Genomic DNA, 20,612 nt, shown 5'->3' with positions numbered 1-20,612 from the left:
TGCGTGGAAATACTGTCTTCCACGAAACTGGTCCCTGGTGCCAAAAAGGTTGGAGACTGCTGTCTTTTTTTTTTTTTGTGGCTGCATTGGGTCTTCATTGCCGTGCATGGGCTTTCTCTAGTTGTGGTGAGTGGGGGCTACTCTTCATTGAAGTGCGAAGGCTTCTCATTGCAGTGGCTTCTCTTGTTGTGGAGCAGGGGCTCTAGGCGTGCGGGCTTTCCATAGTTGTGGCACGTGGGCTCAGTATTTGTGGCTCACGGACTCTAGAACGCAGGCTCAGTAGTTGTGGCGCACGGGCTTAGTTGATCCGTGGCATGTGGGATGTTCCTGGCCCAGGGATAGAACCCATGTCCCCTGTATTGGCAGGTGGATTCTTAACCACTGGGCCACCAGGGATGTCCCAGGACCGCTGTCTTAAACCAATAAATTTGTGGTAACTTTTTACAGCAGCAGTACGAAAGTAATATATTTACTTTTTCATCCATTCATTCATACATTTATGCCACATATCATTTGACAGGAATTTGCTGAGTACCTGCTTTGTGCCAGACCTAGCATTATATACTAAGAATAATGAATAAGACTCCATTGTTGCTGGGGGAGGTATGATGGAGGAAAGGGAGAAGGCAAGAGTCCTGGAAACTTGGAATTGTAAAGGTAGTGAGGGGCCAGACTATGAAGGGTCCCTGATGCTGCTGCCTAAAGTTGAGGCTGTTTTCTGTAGATGATGCAGAGCATCATTAGTTTACGGTCAGATCTTTGGCTGCCCAAGCATGGAAGTGGATTAATTCTGGAAGCAGGAAGACCCATCAGGCTGCTGCATTTTTCTGGGTGAGAAATGATGAGGACCAGAAGGAGGGCCGTGGGAGGATAGTTAAGGAAGTAGATCTGGTAACAGTGGGGTGATATTTCGGAGGTGGAATCGATGGGATTTTGTAATCAGTTAAATACCGTGCATGAGAGGGCAGAATCCAAGATGAGTCTGCTCCAAGATGACCCCGAGAACGGATGACTCTAAGTCAGTGCCTGGCACACAGTGGATAAGAAACAATTGTCTTGAATTGGATTGTGTGGCAAGAAGACAATGGAGTAGATCATCGCTGGGAGGAAAGGATGATGCCAATGAATCTGAATAGTGGAGGAAAATAAATAGAAGAATAAGTGTGTGTGTGCGCACAGGGCGCTGGGGGAAAAGGATGTGAAACCTGTGTCCTGTTACTCCGTATGATTTTTACTACTCGATTTAAGTTTCTGCTCTTTAAGCTAGAACCAAGTTCAGAGAGTGAATTTAGAAAACTGTATAACCACCTTGAAGATGTCAGATTTCTCTCAATGGCAAGTTTAGCTATTATTTGGATCTGAAATGGTTTTGAGCAGAGGAGGGAGAGTAAGCGGTGTGGGTTGACTTTTAGTGCATTTGCTGCATCATTCTGGAATGAGGGCAGTGCCTCGGTTTTCTCTCTCCATACCCCCCTTTGCTGATGGCTCGATCTGAGAATGAAATGTGCTCTGGCACTGGGTGGTGCTATGTAGGCTTCCCTTGCCCAAGACCCTCTGCAGCGTCCATGTGGTGGTGAATATTTGCCATACTGAAATATACATCTATGATCTCTGCTCTTCCAAGTGACATCCTGGTTCCACAACACTGGTGGAAGAATATGCACAATTATCTAGCAAAGGCCCTGAAGCTCTTGTTTCCCAGCAACCTTGCTCTGCAGCATACTGACTATGGCCCCTGTATAACAGAATAGGTTGGGAGACAAATCTCTTCTTGGATTTGTGTTTATATAAAACATTGTTCTAACAGCTATGATTTGTGACTTTGTAGAGGAAATGGGAAAAGTCTTATGGTTTAATTAGTTTGGGAAATTCTGGGTTAAACAAATGTACTTAATTCTCCAAGACCTCCCAGAAGCTTTACTCTACAAATATACGCTGTGAATATCTGAGATAGGGGTAAAGATTTTCCCTAAATATATTTGACTCCAGAGCACTATAAACATTCTGTAGAAAAGTGCTCCCTGCATCAGAGTTTGGAAAGAGTTGTCCTACTGAATTAGAGTGGCCAACGTGTTTTTATATGCCTGGCACACTCAGCAGGAGGCTATAACAAAGAACTCTAGCCATTATCCATCTTCACAAAGTCTCCAATGAGCATGAATCACTCAAGATTGACTGAAATGGTCATTGGACTAATCTTTCTATTCTGACATATTTAGTTTGCTGTGTGTTTTTAAAAAATTTTTTTGGAGTATAGTTGATTTAAAATGTTGTGTTAGTTTCAGGGTACAACAAGGTGAATCAGTTATACATATACATATATCCACTCTTTTTTAGATTCTTTTCCCATATAGGCCATTGCAGAGTATTGAGTAGAGTTCCTTTTGCTATACAGTAAGTCCTTATTAGTTATCTATTTTATATACAGTAGTGTGTATATGTCAATCCCTATCTTCCAATTTATCCCTCCCCTCCTTCCCCCCTGGTAACCATAAGTTTATTTGCTACATCTGTAATTCTATTTCTGTTTTGTATATAAATTCATTTTTACCCTTTTTTTAGATTCCACATATAAGCAATATCATATGATATTTGTCTTTCTCTGTCTGCCTTACTTCACTCAGTATGACAATCTCTAGGTCCATCCATGTTGTTGCAAATGACATTATTTCATTCTTTTTTATGGCTGAGTAATATTTCATTGTATATATGCACCACATCTTCCTCATCCATTCCTCTGTTGATGGACACTTAGGTTACATCCATGTCCTGGTTATTGTAAATAGTGCTGACACATTTAGTTTGGATTGGAACTCACTTTTGCAGATGAGCCAGAATATAGGTGTAAATTAGAGGCACCTCTGTCATCCTTCTATATCTTATCACACTTGGAGTTTTATTTCCTCTCCCTATCCCCACTGCCACAAACGGCTTCTTATAATAAAAATAATTCATGTTGGTTTCCTTCTGAAAAATTGTTTTAAAAATACTTTGAAAACACTAGATAATTTTCTTTGGATATTGGAGCAAAATACAATAGTACCTAGTTATTTATGTTCTGTTTCTCTTATTCCCACGTGAATACAAATGCGCAGTGTTTTGCAGTTTTCAGTGAACTTTATCATCTATAATCTCATTTGATCCTTTAAACAACTTGACAAGGAGGTGATGAAACCCCATTGTCTTAGTCTGCTATAACAAAACAGCACAAACCAGGTGGTTATAAACAGCAGAAACTTATTGCTCAAAGTTCTAGAGGCCAGAAGTCTAAGTTCAGTATGCCAGCATGGTTGGGTTCTAGTGAGAGCCCTCTTCCAGGTTGTAGATGGCTGACTTCTCATTGTGTCCTCACAGGGTAGAAGGAACGAGGTAGCTCTCTGGAGCCTCTTTTATAAGGGCACTAATCCCATTCATGAGGGCTCCACCCTCATGACCTAATCACCTCCCAAAGCCCCACCTCCTAATACCAGCACATTGGGCATTAGGTTTCAACATATGAATTTTGGGGGGAATATAAACATTCAGCCTATAACACCCATTTTATAGAAAACTGAAGCAAATAACATATTTAGATGCCTAGTTTATGCCAGGTATTTGGTGAAGCGTTTTACGTGTATGAGCTTATTTAAAGTTCTCTGTATTAGGACAGGCTATCCTCATGTTAAAAATGAAGAACTTGAGACTATGAGAGTGACTTAACTTGCCCAAAGCCACATAACTTATAAAAGTAAGGTGTGGTATTTAAACCCATGTTTGTTTAACCCCCAAGCCCACTCTCCTTCCACTACGGCACCCTTAAAAAGAGGACACTAACAAGGGCAGCTCAAGATTTGCACAAGTTCACACAGCAAGTTGGGGAAAGTGCTGGGATTAGGATGTAATTCACTTGACTTTTAGTCCAAGGACCTGTTTTCTACATACTCTTGCCGGGTCACTGGAAGGTGTTTTCAGGAGTAAGTAATGACCTGTGAAATGTCACCAACAGCAGCCACAATAACAACTGCATGAGAGCAATGGGAAGAGGAAAAATAATCAGTGACTCCAAATCTCCCACCTGTCCCTCAATGTCTTCAATGTTGCCAAGTAGAGGAGATCCTTCATTTCTATGAAAAATGCCACATTAACTTCATTCTCTTTTGTCACATAGGTAAGGTGCAATATACTTAAGGAGTCTGGGTTCTCCTTACCTCTTCTTTTCATGACCAGAAAGAAAATAGAGCAAATTCCACCACCCGTCCTTTAGTGATACCTACTGTTTCCACTAATCAGATGAATGTGATTCAGTAACATCTCCCGACCTTCTCCTATGTGGGAATCCCTGTGTTGGTGTCATGGGGACAGCTATGGAGGTGAGTAGGGCACACTTTCTCAGAGCCTGCAGTCTAAACATGGTATGAGAAGCACTATTGAAGAGGTACAAACTGTCAGGAAAGTAAGAGGTGAGGCAGTTAGGGAGATAAGGAAGGAGCCCTGGGCATTTAGCATGGAACGTTCACCGTTATCACTCAGAACAATTACTGGGGTGTCCTGCCTGCAGTCACCATGTACTTACTTCATCAGTGACGTTTACTGTTTAGTTACTGAAAAACAACAGTAGGGCAAATTTTTGTTGCCATTTCCCCAAACCCACAGCCTTTTTAAAGCTTTCCTTGATACCAGGTTGGGACAAAAAGGTAGTTATGCTTCTGTGTCCTGGATCTATCCTGAGAGCTCCTTGACCCACATGAGACAGGAGTGTGAAGCAAAAGAGAAGGGTCTGGTCTTTATGGAGTTGCTAGGTCCCAGCCCTCCTCTTGGGAGGTGGGAGTATCTGTGTTCATCTTCTACTTTCTGTTTCCTAACTAACTCTTCCCCTCTCTTGAATGCAGTGGTGGGCAGAGTCTGAGCTTGCGCCCCGTGCAGGGTTATTGCTGGTGGAAGTGATGTAAGAAATCATTCTGCTTCTCTTCTTGCTCATTCAGGCTCTGAGCTTTGGACAGAAATAGAGTCGTCCAAAGGCGAAATCGAATGGATGGAGCCAAGGAGAGGAGTGAAGGTAGCAGAATCTATTTCCAACGTTTTGGGGGATTATGTTATTATTCATGGATTAGTTCCTTTAGCTATTGAATGAGGATCTATAGGTCAGGCCTTACTTCTATGATTAACAAAAACTTTGAGGATAATAAGGGAAATATGGAAATAGGTTTAGGTTTCTCAAAGAAGAAGAGGCACTTTATAAATCCAAGGCAGTTACATACAGCCTCTTGGGTTCAAAATTCCAATGGGCTCACATTGGCCAAACTTACGTGTGCCATTGCCCGATAATTTTCCCTCTTGCACATTTAGGCTTTCAGATCATTAGGCTGAGAGAAGCAAGGACTTCCCTTGAGGAAATACAGAACTGTTATTCCGCTATTCCCTCCACCCCACCATTGACTCGGGGAATCTCTGAGAATCTCTGGAAGAGACTTCAGAAGTCGTTTAGCCCAGCTGCCAATATATTCCCTTGATAAGCAGACAAGTGGGAATAGAAAGTAAAAGTGCAGTTAATTCTCAAGCGTTTGGATGTAGATTGTCCACAGACAGAGAGTGAGAGATTTGTGTGTTTGGAGACAGTGCTTGGGGTCTCTCCTTGTCTGTTCCTTCTCCAAGCTAAACAATCACAGATCATTTCACTGGTCCTTAGAGAACTGCTTTCAAACTTTTGAAATCACATAAATTGAAGCCATCTTCATCTAACTAGGTTGATGCTGCTTCATTTTAATTCCAGAAACTTTTGGCTATTCTCCATTCAGAAGGGATTGACTGCATTTGAAACAGGATGACAGAGGAATTACTCTCACTGAGATTACCCTTCAGCTACATCCCAGAACTGAGAGACTCTACTAACTATGTTATTGCCATAATGACTAGCAATCACGGCACAATCACGGAAATGAATTAAATTATTAATTTCAATAGCACCCCATGGTGCATTTATAAATCCCACCATCTGGGGAACATAAATATGGAGGTCCACATTTTAAACTTGGAAGCATGGTGCTCGGTGCCAAGGGCTGTATCTTTGAAGGCAGTAAAGATTTTTCAAGATACTATATGTGGAGCAGCAAGCTGTGCATTTGAGAGAAGGATCTGCCCCTGGGTCTCTGTTAGCTTTACTATTTATTTAAGGCTTTCCTCTCCCTTATTTTTTAACCAGTTCTTATCGATAGACCCAATGTATAAAAATCTTGGTTTATGAAAATTACGGGATGGGAAATAAAATCAAACTCTGACTTGAACTGTTTGGTTATTCACTCCCTTTTCTCTTCATTTCCTTTCATCCTCCCAAAGTCTCTTCTCTTATTGACTAGCTTCACTCATGTAAATCTCTGTGTTAATAAGTTCTTCCTACTGAGATAGCTATTCTTGGGCTTTGAATGGGTTCAAAATCTCTCTGAAACTTTAAGATCATTGTTCCTGAAGCAGAGAGAATGGAGGTCCTAGAAGGGTGTGTAACCTACTCTAATCAAAGAGATTTAACTCTCTTTCCTTATGTGGAACCATTTGACCAGATGTTGGGGTTCCGTGAGCCTTCCCTGTTTGCCATCTGTGATGTCCCCAAGGGCTGGTGAGAGAGGGGCACTTCTAAAGAGCATATGTAAATGACTTCCACGGAGCCCTGCAGGGGCTCCCTAGGCTACCTTCTTCCCACTGTGGATCACCAACTCAAAGCCAAGCAACAGCCCAGGTCTCTGCCACTGTACCACTATTTCTTAATATCCACAACAACTAGATTTCTAGCTGATGAGTTCACTTAAGATACACAAGAAAACTGCATAGCTTTCTGCAGGATAAATGATTCTAAAACATCTGTGGTGTTGTGTAGCTCTTGTTCTCTGTGTATCCAGGGCTTTAATGCAATTTGTGTGTTGGCTGGATGATGATGAAGATGACTATTTAACACTCCTTTTGGTGCCTCTACATGTGCACATCTAGTCATACGTAGCTTAGTCGGTCCTGTAAATTAATGTAGGCCTGCAAGCCAATGTGATTTCTAATTAAGACTGAGGGCAAACTCTAAAGATCTCCCCATCCCCCATACTGCCACCAACAATTGTTGATGTTCACAGCCATTCAATGAAACATAGCTTTCATATGTAAGTTTAAAATATTTGGGGATGAGCTCTTTTTAGCAGCTGTCTTTTAGGTTGATTCCTTTCAATTCCCTATAGAGCCAAACGTCAGGGTAACTTGAGATCTGGTGATCTGTATCTTTGGGAAGAGGTGGTTTGTGCCTGATTAGGATTTCATTTCTTCATTGTTTTAGATGCCATTCTCATAACTTAGCCAGATAGGCTTCTCATTAGCCATTTTACAGCAAGAGAATAAACAGAACCTGCAATCACGATAGACTTAAATGAAACTTCTGATCTTCATGGCAAGGTCCTTGACAACAGCTTCCATTTCTGTCCCTGGAGTGTAAACATAAATGTTCATCAAATTGGAGGAGCTGGACCTCTAGGGATTCCTATGTCCTGAGTTTATTAATGACAACGAAGGACCCCAAATCAGTGATTCAAGCAATTTAGCCACGGCTATCCCCAACCTCTGTAGGAGTTCGTAGACTGGAATAATTACAAACTAAATAGTGATGATAAGGAGGAAATGTACTGTAGTTGGAGTTAGTGGGCTGAGAAAACAAATGTGTCCAGTTTCAGGAGACTGTGATTGTTGTTATAAAGGAGAAAAGTAGAAGCAAAGAGACCTTGTCCTGATCTCTGTATGAGTTTAGTAGCTGGGAAAGACCATATAAAGTTATCATAAAAAACAAGAGGTGATAAACGCAAAAGACCCTTCAGCATCCTGCTCCCTGCTTGGCCTGCCACCCAGCAGCAGAAGACAAACAGTTGGCACTGGTTTGAGATGAAAATCTGGAACCGTCACTGCTTTGCTCTCGGAGCCAATGCTGGTAAGACTGGAGGAACCAGTGTAACTTTGCCTGTATTTGCTTCTGACTCAGACACCAAAAAAACTCTCACACAAAGAAGAGAGAAACGTCCTATTCTGAGTTGGGGAGCTCTGTGTGAGCCTGTCACAGCAGAAGCTCTTGGTAATTGCAAGGCTTCTTTTCTCTTTGGGTGTCAGAGTAGCTCACCCTAAGCCACCACCAGCTCTACATTGGTGACTGAATCCCTCTGAGGCCCAGGTCAAGTGGCCTGCCCAAGGCCACGATGGAGGGCCCAAGTAGACCACAAGCTCAGCAAGCGTGGCTTCCTACCAGAAGCAATACCTCTCCCCTACAGCCTCCTTGAACCTCACTCCCTGGATAGATGCACTGTCTGACACTGCCCTGCAGCAAATAAAGGGAAAGTAAAAAACCAGCACTTCTTTCTAAGATGAAAGCATATGGTACCATCAAGGGGGGGGTGGGTGGAAAGAAGGATGCCTGGGAAGATCCAAAAATATGTTGGGTACCTCAAGAGCAACTAGTATGAGAGAAGAAGATGTTTTCTCATTTCTTGAGTAATATCGAAACAGCCCTTCACCCCAGGAAGGGAGAATACCTGCCTGAGTGAGGACCAGCTCAAAACTGACTCAGCACTTCTGTTCAAGGATGTTTACCCAGCTGATGCCCTTTCAGGTGAATTTTTCTTCATAGTAAGATCTGATGGCCAATTTAATTGGCCACAGAATAGAGAAACAATACAGCTCTATGGAGAATTATTTAGGGAAATCTAAATGAAGTCCAGAGAATTCACACATTGATCCCTTCTAATATGGCCACCACGAAGTATGCATTAAGTTGGCAAACGTCAAAACAAGATCTTTCTAGGACCCACCTGGCTTCCCATATCCTTCATTCTTCCACTCAGATGCTTGTTGAGTTTTTCATGAGGGAAACAACATCAGATTTTGCTTCTTTAGAAAAACCTAGTGAGGAGGTCTGGAAGAGGCTGATTTCTGCTGGAGGCTCTCTCTGGCTGCCCCAGGCCCTGCCCAGCTGCCCTGCAGGCTCAGAGAGCAGAATCCCCACACACACCTGTAATCCATTCATGGAACCTGGGTGTGTGGTGACACACCTGTGAGGAAGCGTGGCTCTCCTCTACCCAGGTGTGCTTGTGGGGAGGCTCTCTGAAAGGAGAGGGACCCTGCTTTACTCATACCTCTGAATGTCTGACTGCAAGCCTATCTCTGATGCTCCTTTAGGGCTGTCTCCAAAGCGCCCAAGAAATTAACCACAAGAATCTTCTACTCTAGGGAAATTCAGTTACATATGGATTCCTTGGGGACTTGCCTGACATTATTAGCTATTACTGGGTATCACTGGATATTACTGGGAATCACTGGATAACCTATGTGATTATCATGTGAGTAGGTCAGGCCCATCCGTATTTCAAGGCCATCTGTGCTCCGGAGCAGGGGACCCCTCCCCGTCTCTGGGAACCATGACTTCTAGACCCATAGAGCCTAAAGTTGTGGGGATGGAAAACTCAGATTTCTCAAGTGGGCCACTGGGAGTGATGGTGAGCAGGGCCACTCCTCCTTCCACTTCTTGGTCCCCATCCTCAATAACTCCCCCTATCAGGGCACAGCACCATATGTTGGTTGTTGATTAAAGATGTATGTCTTATCCTGGAGGATGGTACCCAGTTCTTGCAGTATCATCTCTAAGCTAGCACTTCAGCTGTGCCCTCAAAAAACCATTTCATTGTTTTATCAGGTCTACAGATTCTGTGTGTTGTGATACTTAATAGAACCAATGGATCCTTTGGTTGTGTGCCCACTGCCACACCTCCTTTTCTATAAAGTGGGTCCCTTAGTCAGAGGTGACATTAAGTGGAATATTAAGTGGATAGTAAGTGACATATTAAGTGGATGTCAGTAGATTAAACATCTGTAGTCAAGCAGGCCACAGCCTTGCAAACAGGATATATGTTGATTTCAGTTAAGAAGAATTGCTGCCCCATCCAGGGTGAAAAGGATCTCCTTTGATCAATTTACCACCAAGTGGGTGGTTGGTCTCAAGGGATGGGCTCAGCACTAGTCTTTGTGTGTCAAATGAGACATTTAGTGGTGACAACAACTAAGTTGGCTTTGGTGAGTGGGAGCCTGTAGTTTAGGGCTCAGGCATCCCCTCTATCCCTGTCACAATGGGTATCTTATTCATGAACTCATCACACCAGGATTAGGGTGACTAATGACAGAGGCTGGCTGACATCAATTGGCTTAGTTATTATGTGTAGTTGGTTATTTAGTTGACTATTTATTCCATGGTGTTTACTCTCTGATGGTCATTAACATAATATAAAAAGATTTTCATGTTTCACACCCATTCTTATAGATCCATCAACATGCTTCTTGCTCAGATTTTCTTGTTTCTGATCCTCCAAACATCTTGGTTCCAGGTCCTTGCCCAGCCAAGCCATTCACCGCTACTCATGAGTCTAGGGAAATTCTTACCTCGGCTGATTTCTCTTTCCATACACAGTTTATCATCAGATATACCACCTAAAGCTTTGCCTATTAGGAGGATTTCCCCTCACTGTTGCAGGCCACCACTTAATGGGGTTGCAGTTCACCAGGAGTCCATTTTCAGCTTGTGCTCACACACTGAGCCATCCATAAACCAAATTTGGCCTTTTCCCCACCTTCATCAGGTGGTCATAAGGGGCCTCCTATGTGGTCATAGATGTTTGCTAAGGGCAAGTGCAACAGTGGTGGATGACAAGGGCTTCTGCAGTTTTCACCCTCTGGCCCTGCTCATGCCTGATCCTGGATGTCCTACTTCCATCTTACAATTGATGGCTTTTATGCCTGACCAACCTTATGACTTGGTGGGTCTGATAAACCCCCCATAATGGGTAGCTCTGGCTGCATGGTCGCTTGGTGTCTTATGGTCAGATGTTCCATCTCTACCAGGGCCAGGAGCATGCAAGGAACCCTCTTTTGAATGGTGTTTAGTTCTCTGCTATAGATGGCATACCCTTGCTCCAGAAGCTTAGAGTTCTAAATTCTGATTCTCCTGTGGGGTTTGCCATACACTCTGCACATCTTTTTGTATCATAAGATCCAATGAGTTGACTAGATCAAGTGGCAGGCTGCTCGTACAGCACTCTGAACCTGTTGCACGGTCCTTTCTTTCTGAGCCCCACTCAGAGCTGGCAGCCTTACATGTCACTTGTGTATTCTCAAGTCAAGAATGTACTGTCTCTCAAGAACCCAAAGAGGCCTACCAAGGAAGCATGGTGCTTTCTTCTTAGTTGTGAGAGGTATAAGATACAATAATATCGTCAGGGGGGTGGGATGTCCTGGAATGCTGCAGATTATTTGATATTGACATAACGTTTGTATTCCACCCTCTCCATCTCTCTCATTAACTAGTTTCTCTCTCTCTCTCTCCCTCTCTCTGTCTCTGGCTAGCATTCTCTCTCTCTCCCTTTAGCTAGTATTCTCACCCTTACCCTTTGTCTCTCTATCTCTACCTATTGATTGAACTTTTTTCCCACAAAGTCTCCAACGCCCTTGCCAGTTCTTGCTCATGCAGGTGGATTAGCAAGATAGTGTGGATATAGTGAACATATATGTTCACTATATATGTAGACTGCCCAGAGGGTCCCGATCTCTTCAGACTCTACTGAGACAGAGGATGGTGAGTTCACGTCACCTTGGGGCAAGACCATAAATGTATACCATTGTCAGTTACATTTGAATTGCTTCTAATTCTCCTTGCTGATAGAGATGGAAAAGAGTTAACTCGTTATGTAGGTCAATGCCCTTATACCATGTAACTGAAGCTGTGTTAACCTGCTTTAGAAAGATGTTACTTCTAGTGTGACAGTTCCAACTGGGGCTATGACTTGGTTGAGTTTTGGGGAGATCACATCATCCAACATGATCCCTCTGTTTTTCGTAGGGGACATACTGGAGACTTAAATGGGGATGTGATGGGGACCACCACCTCATACATGCTTTAGATTTTAGGGGTGGCTTTAGTCTTTGCCATTCCCACATAGGAAACCATATTATCTTTTATTTACTATCTTGGCCTGGGACAAGAACAGTTTTAGAGCCTTTTGCATGGCCTTCCCCACTGCAATAACTCTTATGCCATAGGCCAAGGAACCTGTCTGGGGGTTCTTTCAACTACCAAGTGTGTCCCTTCCAATTATACAGTCAACAGTCAAGGAAATGACCACAGGATGGATCCATTGACCCAGTGGACCCACTGTGAGCTGGGCCTGACAGGGACTTCATTTATTACCTGGCCCCCATCTGCTCCCATTCTAACAGGGATCATGATGACACTTCGGGCCCCCAACTATCAATATCACCCAGGCTGTCTGTCCAACAGTCCTTAAATAGCTGGATATTCCCCTTTCTCTAGTGTATGGCTACCTGAATCAATGACCATAGAGGTATCTTTAGGGAAGGGCTGGGGGAATAATTACTGTCAGCCTTTGCCATGGTGTTGCAGGATCCTTCTCATAGGGCCTGGTCTCTCCTTCAGACCATGGGCTCAGATGTAGAAACTGGGCAAGGAATCATGACTTTTATTGAGGAAACCATGCTCAACCTCTTGATTGTTCATCCTTGATTCTTTTGGTTGTATAAACTCAGCAGTACCCTGCTGGCTGCTCATACAGTATGTGAAGCCTGGGAACACTATGTTCTACTAGTCGTCTCACAGTTGTCTGTCCCTGGTTGCCTTACTGACCTGCAGGCTCATTATTATAATTGGACTCACCTTGCTTCTGATCATTACGTAGGGCCACCTGACTTCTATGCTATAGCCAAGCTATCATCCCCATTGTTAACAGGGAGCCCAGTTTTATAACAGTAATTCCTATTATCTCTCTCCTCTGGTCAACAGAGGACAGCCAGTACTGGGTTTCCCAGTGACACTGGTGCCCCTCTCACTAATGTATTCCTCATTGTTTCTGTGAATGGAGTCTGCTCTAGGTCCTCCCATTAACTAGATGTTTTACACTTACCTAGTATCAGAAGTTGGGATCCTCAGGAAGCAGACCCTGAGATGGAATTTAGTGCATAGGAAGTTTATTCAAGATTCTCCTGGGATCAGCAGCTGGGAGAGAGAAATTGGCCTCTGACGCAGTTTCCAAACAGACCCAGCTGTCTCCTCGTGGGGTCCTGAGGTAGGGCCTGCCCTTCTGAGTTGTCCTGAGTTGGAGCAAGTGGGCCAGACATTTATACTCCTACCTCAGTCACTGTGTGCAGACTGCCCCTGGGAAGGAAGGGACCATGGCCTTGGGAAAGGCAGCTCTGTTCCTCTGTGGGCAATTCCAGAAAAAGCATACGGCTGGGGGCAGTCAGCTGCTAGTACACTACACGCAGCTGGAGAACAGGCCTTTCATTCCTAAAGAAGCATCTGGGAGGTGCATCACAGCATCCACGATACCTAGGAGAGCCACTCTATCATTCCCAGCTCTCTGAGCCTTTTGGTCCCTTTGTCCACCATCTGCCACCAGAGTCTGGGATTTCTACTTCACAAATTTGCAGGAAAATTTAGATTTAAATCATTTCTAAAAATGTTCAGATATTTGAAAATTGGTAAAGACTAATTATCCAAGTGATTGATTTTTCCACTTTAACTTTTAAACTGAATTACATGATGTCTAGCACGTAAAGAGTTTGTGAATTCTGGAACTTAGATTTGTATGTTTTAGAGACCACAGACTTAAATCAACAAACCAAAGAACTTCACAACAAATTGAGGAAGATTCCCTCTTGGAAAGTCCCCAGGGCCCAGTGTAACTCTGGCCATACAGGCTGGTATGGATCTCTTCTGCCTGCTCTCTGAAAACAGGAAGCAAAAGGAGGACCTGGGTTGTCCTGGGGCTCCAAACAAGGGTGGAAAGGTGAATTTTGTAGGTGCCCAGGAATAGGGGCGCAGAGTTAATGAGGTAAAAATGAGTTTCTGACTTGTCACAGCCTCCATATCAGGACACAGTCACTCTGCTCAGTCTAGGGAGTGGTACAGGTGACAGGAGGTGCCTAAGGACACATGGCTGGTGAGGTTATGCAGAGGCTAGAGAAGGTTAGGCAAGAATGGAAAGACCATGGGTTCGAATGCTGAAAACCCAGGCCTGTTCTCCGTCCTAGGAAGAGTGGCCTCTGGAATTGCTGAGCATCTTAGTGAAGCTCTGAATTGAGAGTGGACCTTCAGCAGATGTTTATTTCATAGCACTGTGTAAATCACTCACAGTCACAGAGGCAAGGGATATCAAGAGCCAGAACACCCCTTGGAGCAGTGTGGTTACTTGCCGAAGGTCTCCCTTGACTGTGATCTAGGTGCCTTAGGTCACATCCGTTTCCTTTCCTTTGTTACCTTTCTGTCTTCTGTGTGAATGGTACTAGGGATTTTCAATTTCTACCCCAGCAAGTGTAAACTTCTCTGCTTGCTACTTGCCAAGTTTTGCTGCATTCTAGACAACCTCCCCGCCAACCTCAAATTGTTTTTACTGCTCAACACCCCTATTCTCTCACTGGCTGCCTTCCTGCTGTCTAACATGACTCCCTTCCTCTTCTTACTTCAAGGCTTTTGCTCATTCTCTTTCTCTTGTCAGATTTATTCTTTCCTTAGCTCTATCCAATTTCCATCCTTACTTTAAGTTCCACATAAAATTTTACCTTCTGTGTGAAAATCATTTGACTTTTCCCAGTGATTCATCTTTGGCTTCTCTGCAATCCTATGGTAGCCAGAGGCATATCAATGCAAGCTGACAATAAAGTACCTATTGTTTAATAATGCTTGCATAGTGTTTCATGTGCATGAACTGTTTTTGCCCTAAAAAATAAGGGATTCTTAATGAAGGAGTCCAAATCTTCCTACACTTTTGATAGGCACACAGAGTTGTTGGTGAACACTAGCTGATGAAGCTATTCTTTCCTTATCCCTCAGCCAAAACCATCTAAGCTAGTAGTACAACCCCACACATACTCTGAGGGATGAGGTTAAATCAAAGTCCATACTTATCTCCCCTTCTGCCCAATCCAGAAAAGTTCTATGCATCGAAAGACATATCAACCTTTATGTAAGACCATGAGTTGTCAGTTGTTCCATCAAATTGTTTCAATTTGGAAATCTTGACTTCTTGCTTTGCACAGTGGTTTGACCATGCTGCCAATGTACTTTGCTAATGAAGTCTGTCAGATCCTGCTTGGTTCTCAGCCTCTTTGTCTCGTATCAAGTGTCCTTAACCCCACTTATAGGCACATCCATCTCCCAAACCCCAAGAAAAAGCATACGTTTTCCCATGACACATTTAGGGAATGACAGCAGTCCTTTGTGATTCCAATCCTCCAGACCTTGGGCTGGAAAGTCAAATAGTTGACCTTGGCCTTATTTTGGAGACTTGGGCTCCACATTTGCTCTAGGTCTGAGATCTGGATCCTGTCTTATTCTCTGTCTCAGAAATGCAACCAGTATTCCAGCATCTGTCTTTTAGAAGGTTTATACTGCCTTGCACATGCCCCTGTTTCTGCCTGCCTCTCTGGCCTCCTGGTATTGACCTCAACTGGCTTCCCTTTTAAAATCATATTAAATGTCTTGACACCAGTCTTTTGCCTAATTCCCACCTAAGTCCACGCTCTATCTGTTGGAGTCAACTTCTTTCAGGCCTGTTGTAGAATCTGGACTCTGCCTGCTTTAGCATACAAGTGGGATTTATTCTGAACTCCATCCTTCTCAGGTTGTTCTGGGCTCTTATATGTAACTTAACCATATGCTGGGAAATAATAAGAGCAAGTGTCATCAAAACTCAAGTAAGGTTCAGCATGAGGTACATTGACGACTTGACAACCAAGACGTGAAGTGAAGGACAGGCAGGGAAAGGAGGAGTCTGTGGGTAAACCCTGGGAGAGCAGTGCAGTGAGGATGTAATGGGGAGCTTGGTAAACAGGAGAGGTTCAGATGGGCTCTAAGCTCAAACCAAGTGAGAGGGGCTGCTGACACAGTCCAGGTGGAGGCAGGAGATGCCTACAGCTTCATTGATCATGACGTTATGGAGGGCCCAAGAGAGCTAGGCCACAGTAGAGTCAGGTCCCTACTCAGAGGGGAAACTGAGGCATGAACCCAGTAACATAGACAAGGCCAGTATTGTAGGAAGTGCCTCGGTGAGCCTTTCGGAGCCTGGAACTCTTGGCAAACCTTCAGATACCCAGTCCCCAAGTCGGAAAGGCTGAGGTGCTGAAATACTTTCTTCTCTAGTGAGGCAGTGAGGATAGACTGGGGAAAGAAACAACCTCAAACTGTCAATGGCTTAAAACATCACAGGTTGATTTCTTGTTTTCCTACCATCCAGAGGTGGTGGTGTAGGGTCAGGGGCAGCTCTGCTCCACAGAGACGTCACTCAGGATCACAGGCTGACGAGGTGGCATCATTTCTAGTGCTGATATATCACCAGTAGGTTCAGGTTTGCCTCTGGGTTCGCTGCCATGAAGTCTGGAGAGTTGAGTTGAAGCAGTTAAACGTTCTGGACTCTTTTGCTCACCTTTCATTGACCCAAACTACTCACGTGGACACACCTAACTTCAAAGAGTAGGGCTACGTAATCTTCTTTGTACCTGGAAGGAGAGGAGAATGAGATGTTGGCATACTAGCAATGCCTATCAAACAGAGTCAGAATTGACACATAAACTAAGTTTTCTATGGCTATACAGGCAGACCTCATTTTATTGTGCTTCACTTTATTGCGCTTCGCAGATTGGGTTTTTTACAAATGAAGGTCTGTGGCAACCCTGCATTGAGCAAGTCTATCTGTACCATTTTTCCAATAGCACTTGCTCACTTCTTGTCTCTGTGTAACATTTATGTAATTAACGCAATATTTCAAACTTTTTAAATTATTTTAGATTTGTTATGGTGCCCTGTGATCAGTGATCTGTGATGTTACTATTGTAATTGTTTGGGGGCACCATTAAGCTCACCCACATGTGACAACTAACTTAATTGATAATTGTTGTGTATGTTCTGCTTCTCCACCAACCAGCCATCCCCCATCTCTCTCCCTCTGCTCAGGCCTCCCTATTCCCTGAGACACAACAGTATTGAAATTAGGTCAATTATTATTACTTTTTTTTTAAACATCTTTATTGGAGTATAATTGCTTTACAATGGTGTGTTAGTTTCTGCTTTATAACAAAGTGAATCAGCTATACATATACATATATCCCCATATCTCCTCCCTCTTGCGTTTCCCTCCCACCCTCCCTATCCCACCCCTCTACGTGGTTGCAAAGCACCGTAATAACCCTGCAATGGCCTCTAAGTGTTCAAGTGAAAGGAAGTGTCGCACATCTCTCACTTTAAATCAAAAGCTAGGAATGATTAAACCTGGTGAGGAAGGCATATCAAAAGCCAAGATAGGCTGAAAGTGAGGCCTCTTGGCCAAACAGTTAGCCAAGTTGTGAATGCAAAGGAAAAGTTCTTGAAGGAAATTTAAAGTGCTACTTCAGTGAACACAAAGGAAAGCAAAACAGCCTTATTGCTGATATGGAGGAAGTTTTAGTGGTCTGGGTAGAAGATCAAACCAGCCACAACATTCTCTTAAGTCAAAGCTTAATCCAGAGCAAGGCCCTAATTCTCTTCAATTCAAAAGGTTGAGAGAGGTTAGGAAGCTGCAGAAGGAAAGTTTGAAGCCAGCAGAGGTTGGTTCATGAGGTTTCAGGGAATAAGCTGTCTCCATAACATAAAAGTGCAAGGTGAAGCAGCAAGTGCTGATGTAGAAGCTACAGCAAGTTATCCAGGAGATGTAGCTAAGATAATTAAGGAAGGTGGCTACAGATATTCAGTGTAGATGAAACAGCTTCTGTTGGAAGGAGATACCATCTAGGACTTTCATAGCTAGAGAGGAAAAGTCAATGCCTGGCTCCAAAGCTTCAAAGAGCCCCCTGGAACTCTTGTTAGGAGCTAATGCAGCGGGTGACTTGAAGTTGAAGTCAATGTTTATTTACCATTCTGAAAGTCCTAGGGCCCTTAAGAGTTATGTTAAGTCTACTCTGCCTGGGCTCTATAAATGGAACAACAAAGCGTGGATGACAGCACATCTGTTTACAGCATGGTTTACTGAATATTTTAAGCCCACTCTTGAGACCTCCTGCTCAGAAAAACAGATTCCTTTCAAAATATTACTGCTCATTGACAATGCACCTGGTCATCCAAAAGCTCTGATGGAATGTACAATGAGATTAATGTTGTTTTCATGCCTGCTGACACAATGTCCATTCTGCTGCCCATGGATCAAGGAGTAATTTTGACTTTCAAGTCTTACTATTTAAGAAATAAATTTCATAAGGCTATAGCTGCCGTAGATAGTGATTCTTCCAACAGCTCTGGGTAAAGTCAGTTGAAAACCTCTGGAAAGGATCCAACATTCTAGATTCTATGAAGAACATTCATAATTCATGGGAAGAGGTCACAATATCAACATTAACAGGAGTTTAGAAGAAGTTGATTCCAGCACTCATATATGACTTGGAGGGGTTCAAGACTTCAGTGGAGGAAGTAATGACAAATATAGTCAAAACGCCAAGAGAACTAGAATTAGAAGTGGAGCCTGAAGATATGACTGAATTGCTGCAATCTCATGATAAAACTTGAATAGATGAGGAGTTGTTTCTTATGGATGAGCAAAGAAAGTGATTTATTGAGATGAAATCTACTCCTGGTGAAGATGCTGTGAAGATAGTTGAAATGACAGCAAAGGATTTAGAATATTACATACACTTGGATGATAAGGCAGCATCAGGGTTTGAGAGGACCAACCCCAATTCTGAAAGCAGTTTTACTGTGGGTAAATGCTATCCAATCCCATTGCACGGTACAGAGAAATCGTTCATGAAAAGGAAGAGTCAATTGATGCAGCAAACCTCATTGTCATCTTATTTTAAGAAATTGCCACAATCTTCCCAACCTTCAGCAACTACCACCCTGATTAGTCAGCAGCCATCAACACTGAGGCAAGACCCACCACCAGCAAAAAATTATGACTCACTACAGGCTCAGATGATGGTTAGAAATAAAGTATTTTAAAATAAGATATGTGCACTGTTTTTTTAGACATAATGCTATTGCATAATTAACAGACCATAGTATCGTATAAATGTAACTTTTATACACACTGGGAAATCAAAAAATCAAGTCACTGGTGTGACTTGCTTTATTGCATTATTCCCTTTACTGTGGTGGCCTGGAACTGAGCCCACAATATCTCCGAGGTATGCCTGTAAATTATATGCATAGGCTTGGTGGGAAATGGGGGGGAAGTTCATTGTTGTCTGGTGCTGGGAAGAGTAGAGTAGAGGAGAGGAGAAGGAAGAGTTAGCAGCCAAATCCTTAGGGTCAAAAATCTTCTATAAAGTAAAAATATATTCTGAAACATAACTGCAATTTGGAGTCTAGAACAAGAATTCACCTTTGGATGGGCCAACTCTAGCTTCTGGGCATATGTCTTCTAATTCATTAAGTAGTGCCACCCTTAGTATATGAGAACAATATAAAGCTAAACCACTGCCATCAGAATTGGCTGTATTTTTTTTCCAGTAGAGAAGGTGTTTCTGCAATGAACTGTCCATGCTCTCTCTCTCCTTGTTCTCATTATGGAAATGACACCATGTATGAGCTGGTTGGCTCTGCCTAGAGCTGTGGCCCATGGCTATTAAAAAGCCCTGTGACTGGTCTGGGAATTGAGTCATCTTTGGTTTTATTAGCATCGTGCCTTGACTGACCTATTCAGTCATTGCATCCCAGGAGCTTATTGAAATAACTTAAGTTTTCAAAAAATGGAATACAACTAATTAGATGTAACTCAACTTATATTCTAAAAAAATTCCTAAACAACTATATACATGCATATACTCATGCACACAGAGTCACAAATCGTACAAATTCGCTACCTTTCAGAACAAGGAAGTTGTAATTAGCAGTTTAAGAACCGCTTTGAAGAATCTCTATAATGCCATAGAGTAATGAGTCATTTCAATTGTAAAACCCACTGTGGAACTATCTCTGCCACAGATCTCTCAGTGGACAGTCAAAAGAAGTTAGGCAGAGCTTTGAGTGTCAAGACTAACAGTGTGGAACAAACAAGGAGCTACCGTATAGCACAGGGAACACTGCTCAATGTTATGTGGCAGCCTGGATGAGAGGGGAGTCTGAGGGAGAATGGATACATGTATATGTATGGCTGAGTCACTTTGCTGTGCACCTGAAACTATCACAACATTGTTAATCGGCTATACTCCAATATAAAATAAAAAGTTAAAAAAAAAAAAAGACAGTATGGAAGGGTTTCAAAGAGGGGACTAAGACTGGGGGATTACAACTGCAGCAGATTCAAGTTGGCTCACTCTCGAGAGTCTTTGTAAGAAGGTACACCCAGCATACTCCATCACATTCATCGTAGGGTGATACTCCCAAAGCCTTCATCACCTCCCAGACTGGAAACCACATTGACAGCACTTCTTGTTATACTGAGCCATGCAAGGATGGAAGATGCTTAGAAATTGCTTGTGGATGTTCGTACTGTGGTTATTTGACTGGAGAAGCATTCCCTTCTTAAAAACCAGCTGTCGTAGGCTTTTCTTGGCTCCAGGTGAAGAGGTGACTTCCCTCTTTGATTCAGTGTTCGTAA

General features: G+C 43.1%; 1 protein-coding gene across 16 annotated transcripts in view; it reads left to right on the top strand.

Annotated features, from left to right (window-relative positions):
* LOC309665580 (uncharacterized protein) overlaps window positions 1-20,612 on the top strand; it is a 205,490-nt gene that overhangs the window by 113,376 nt on the left and 71,502 nt on the right. For 9 of the 16 annotated variants that reach the window (XR_014266527.1, XR_014266528.1, XR_014266530.1 and 6 more), the window contains one exon: window positions 4,962-5,035. The exons of 4 other annotated variants lie outside the window; for them this stretch is intronic. Coding sequence is in view for 6 of the 12 variants with exons in the window: in XM_082472214.1 (XP_082328340.1) it covers window positions 4,962-5,035 (74 nt within the window). In the remaining 6 variants the exon portion in view is untranslated. Of the gene's footprint in view, window positions 1-4,961; window positions 14,813-20,612 lie in introns of those variants that run through there. 3 more of the 16 variants (XM_082472211.1, XM_082472215.1, XM_082472212.1) reach the window with 2 other exon arrangements.

The sequence above is a fragment of the Balaenoptera physalus genome, assembly GCF_965194825.1.
Source record: "Balaenoptera physalus genome assembly, chromosome: 1".
In the NCBI taxonomy this organism is placed as follows: domain Eukaryota; kingdom Metazoa; phylum Chordata; class Mammalia; order Artiodactyla; family Balaenopteridae; genus Balaenoptera; species Balaenoptera physalus.
This window is presented reverse-complemented; position numbering and strand designations above follow the sequence as displayed.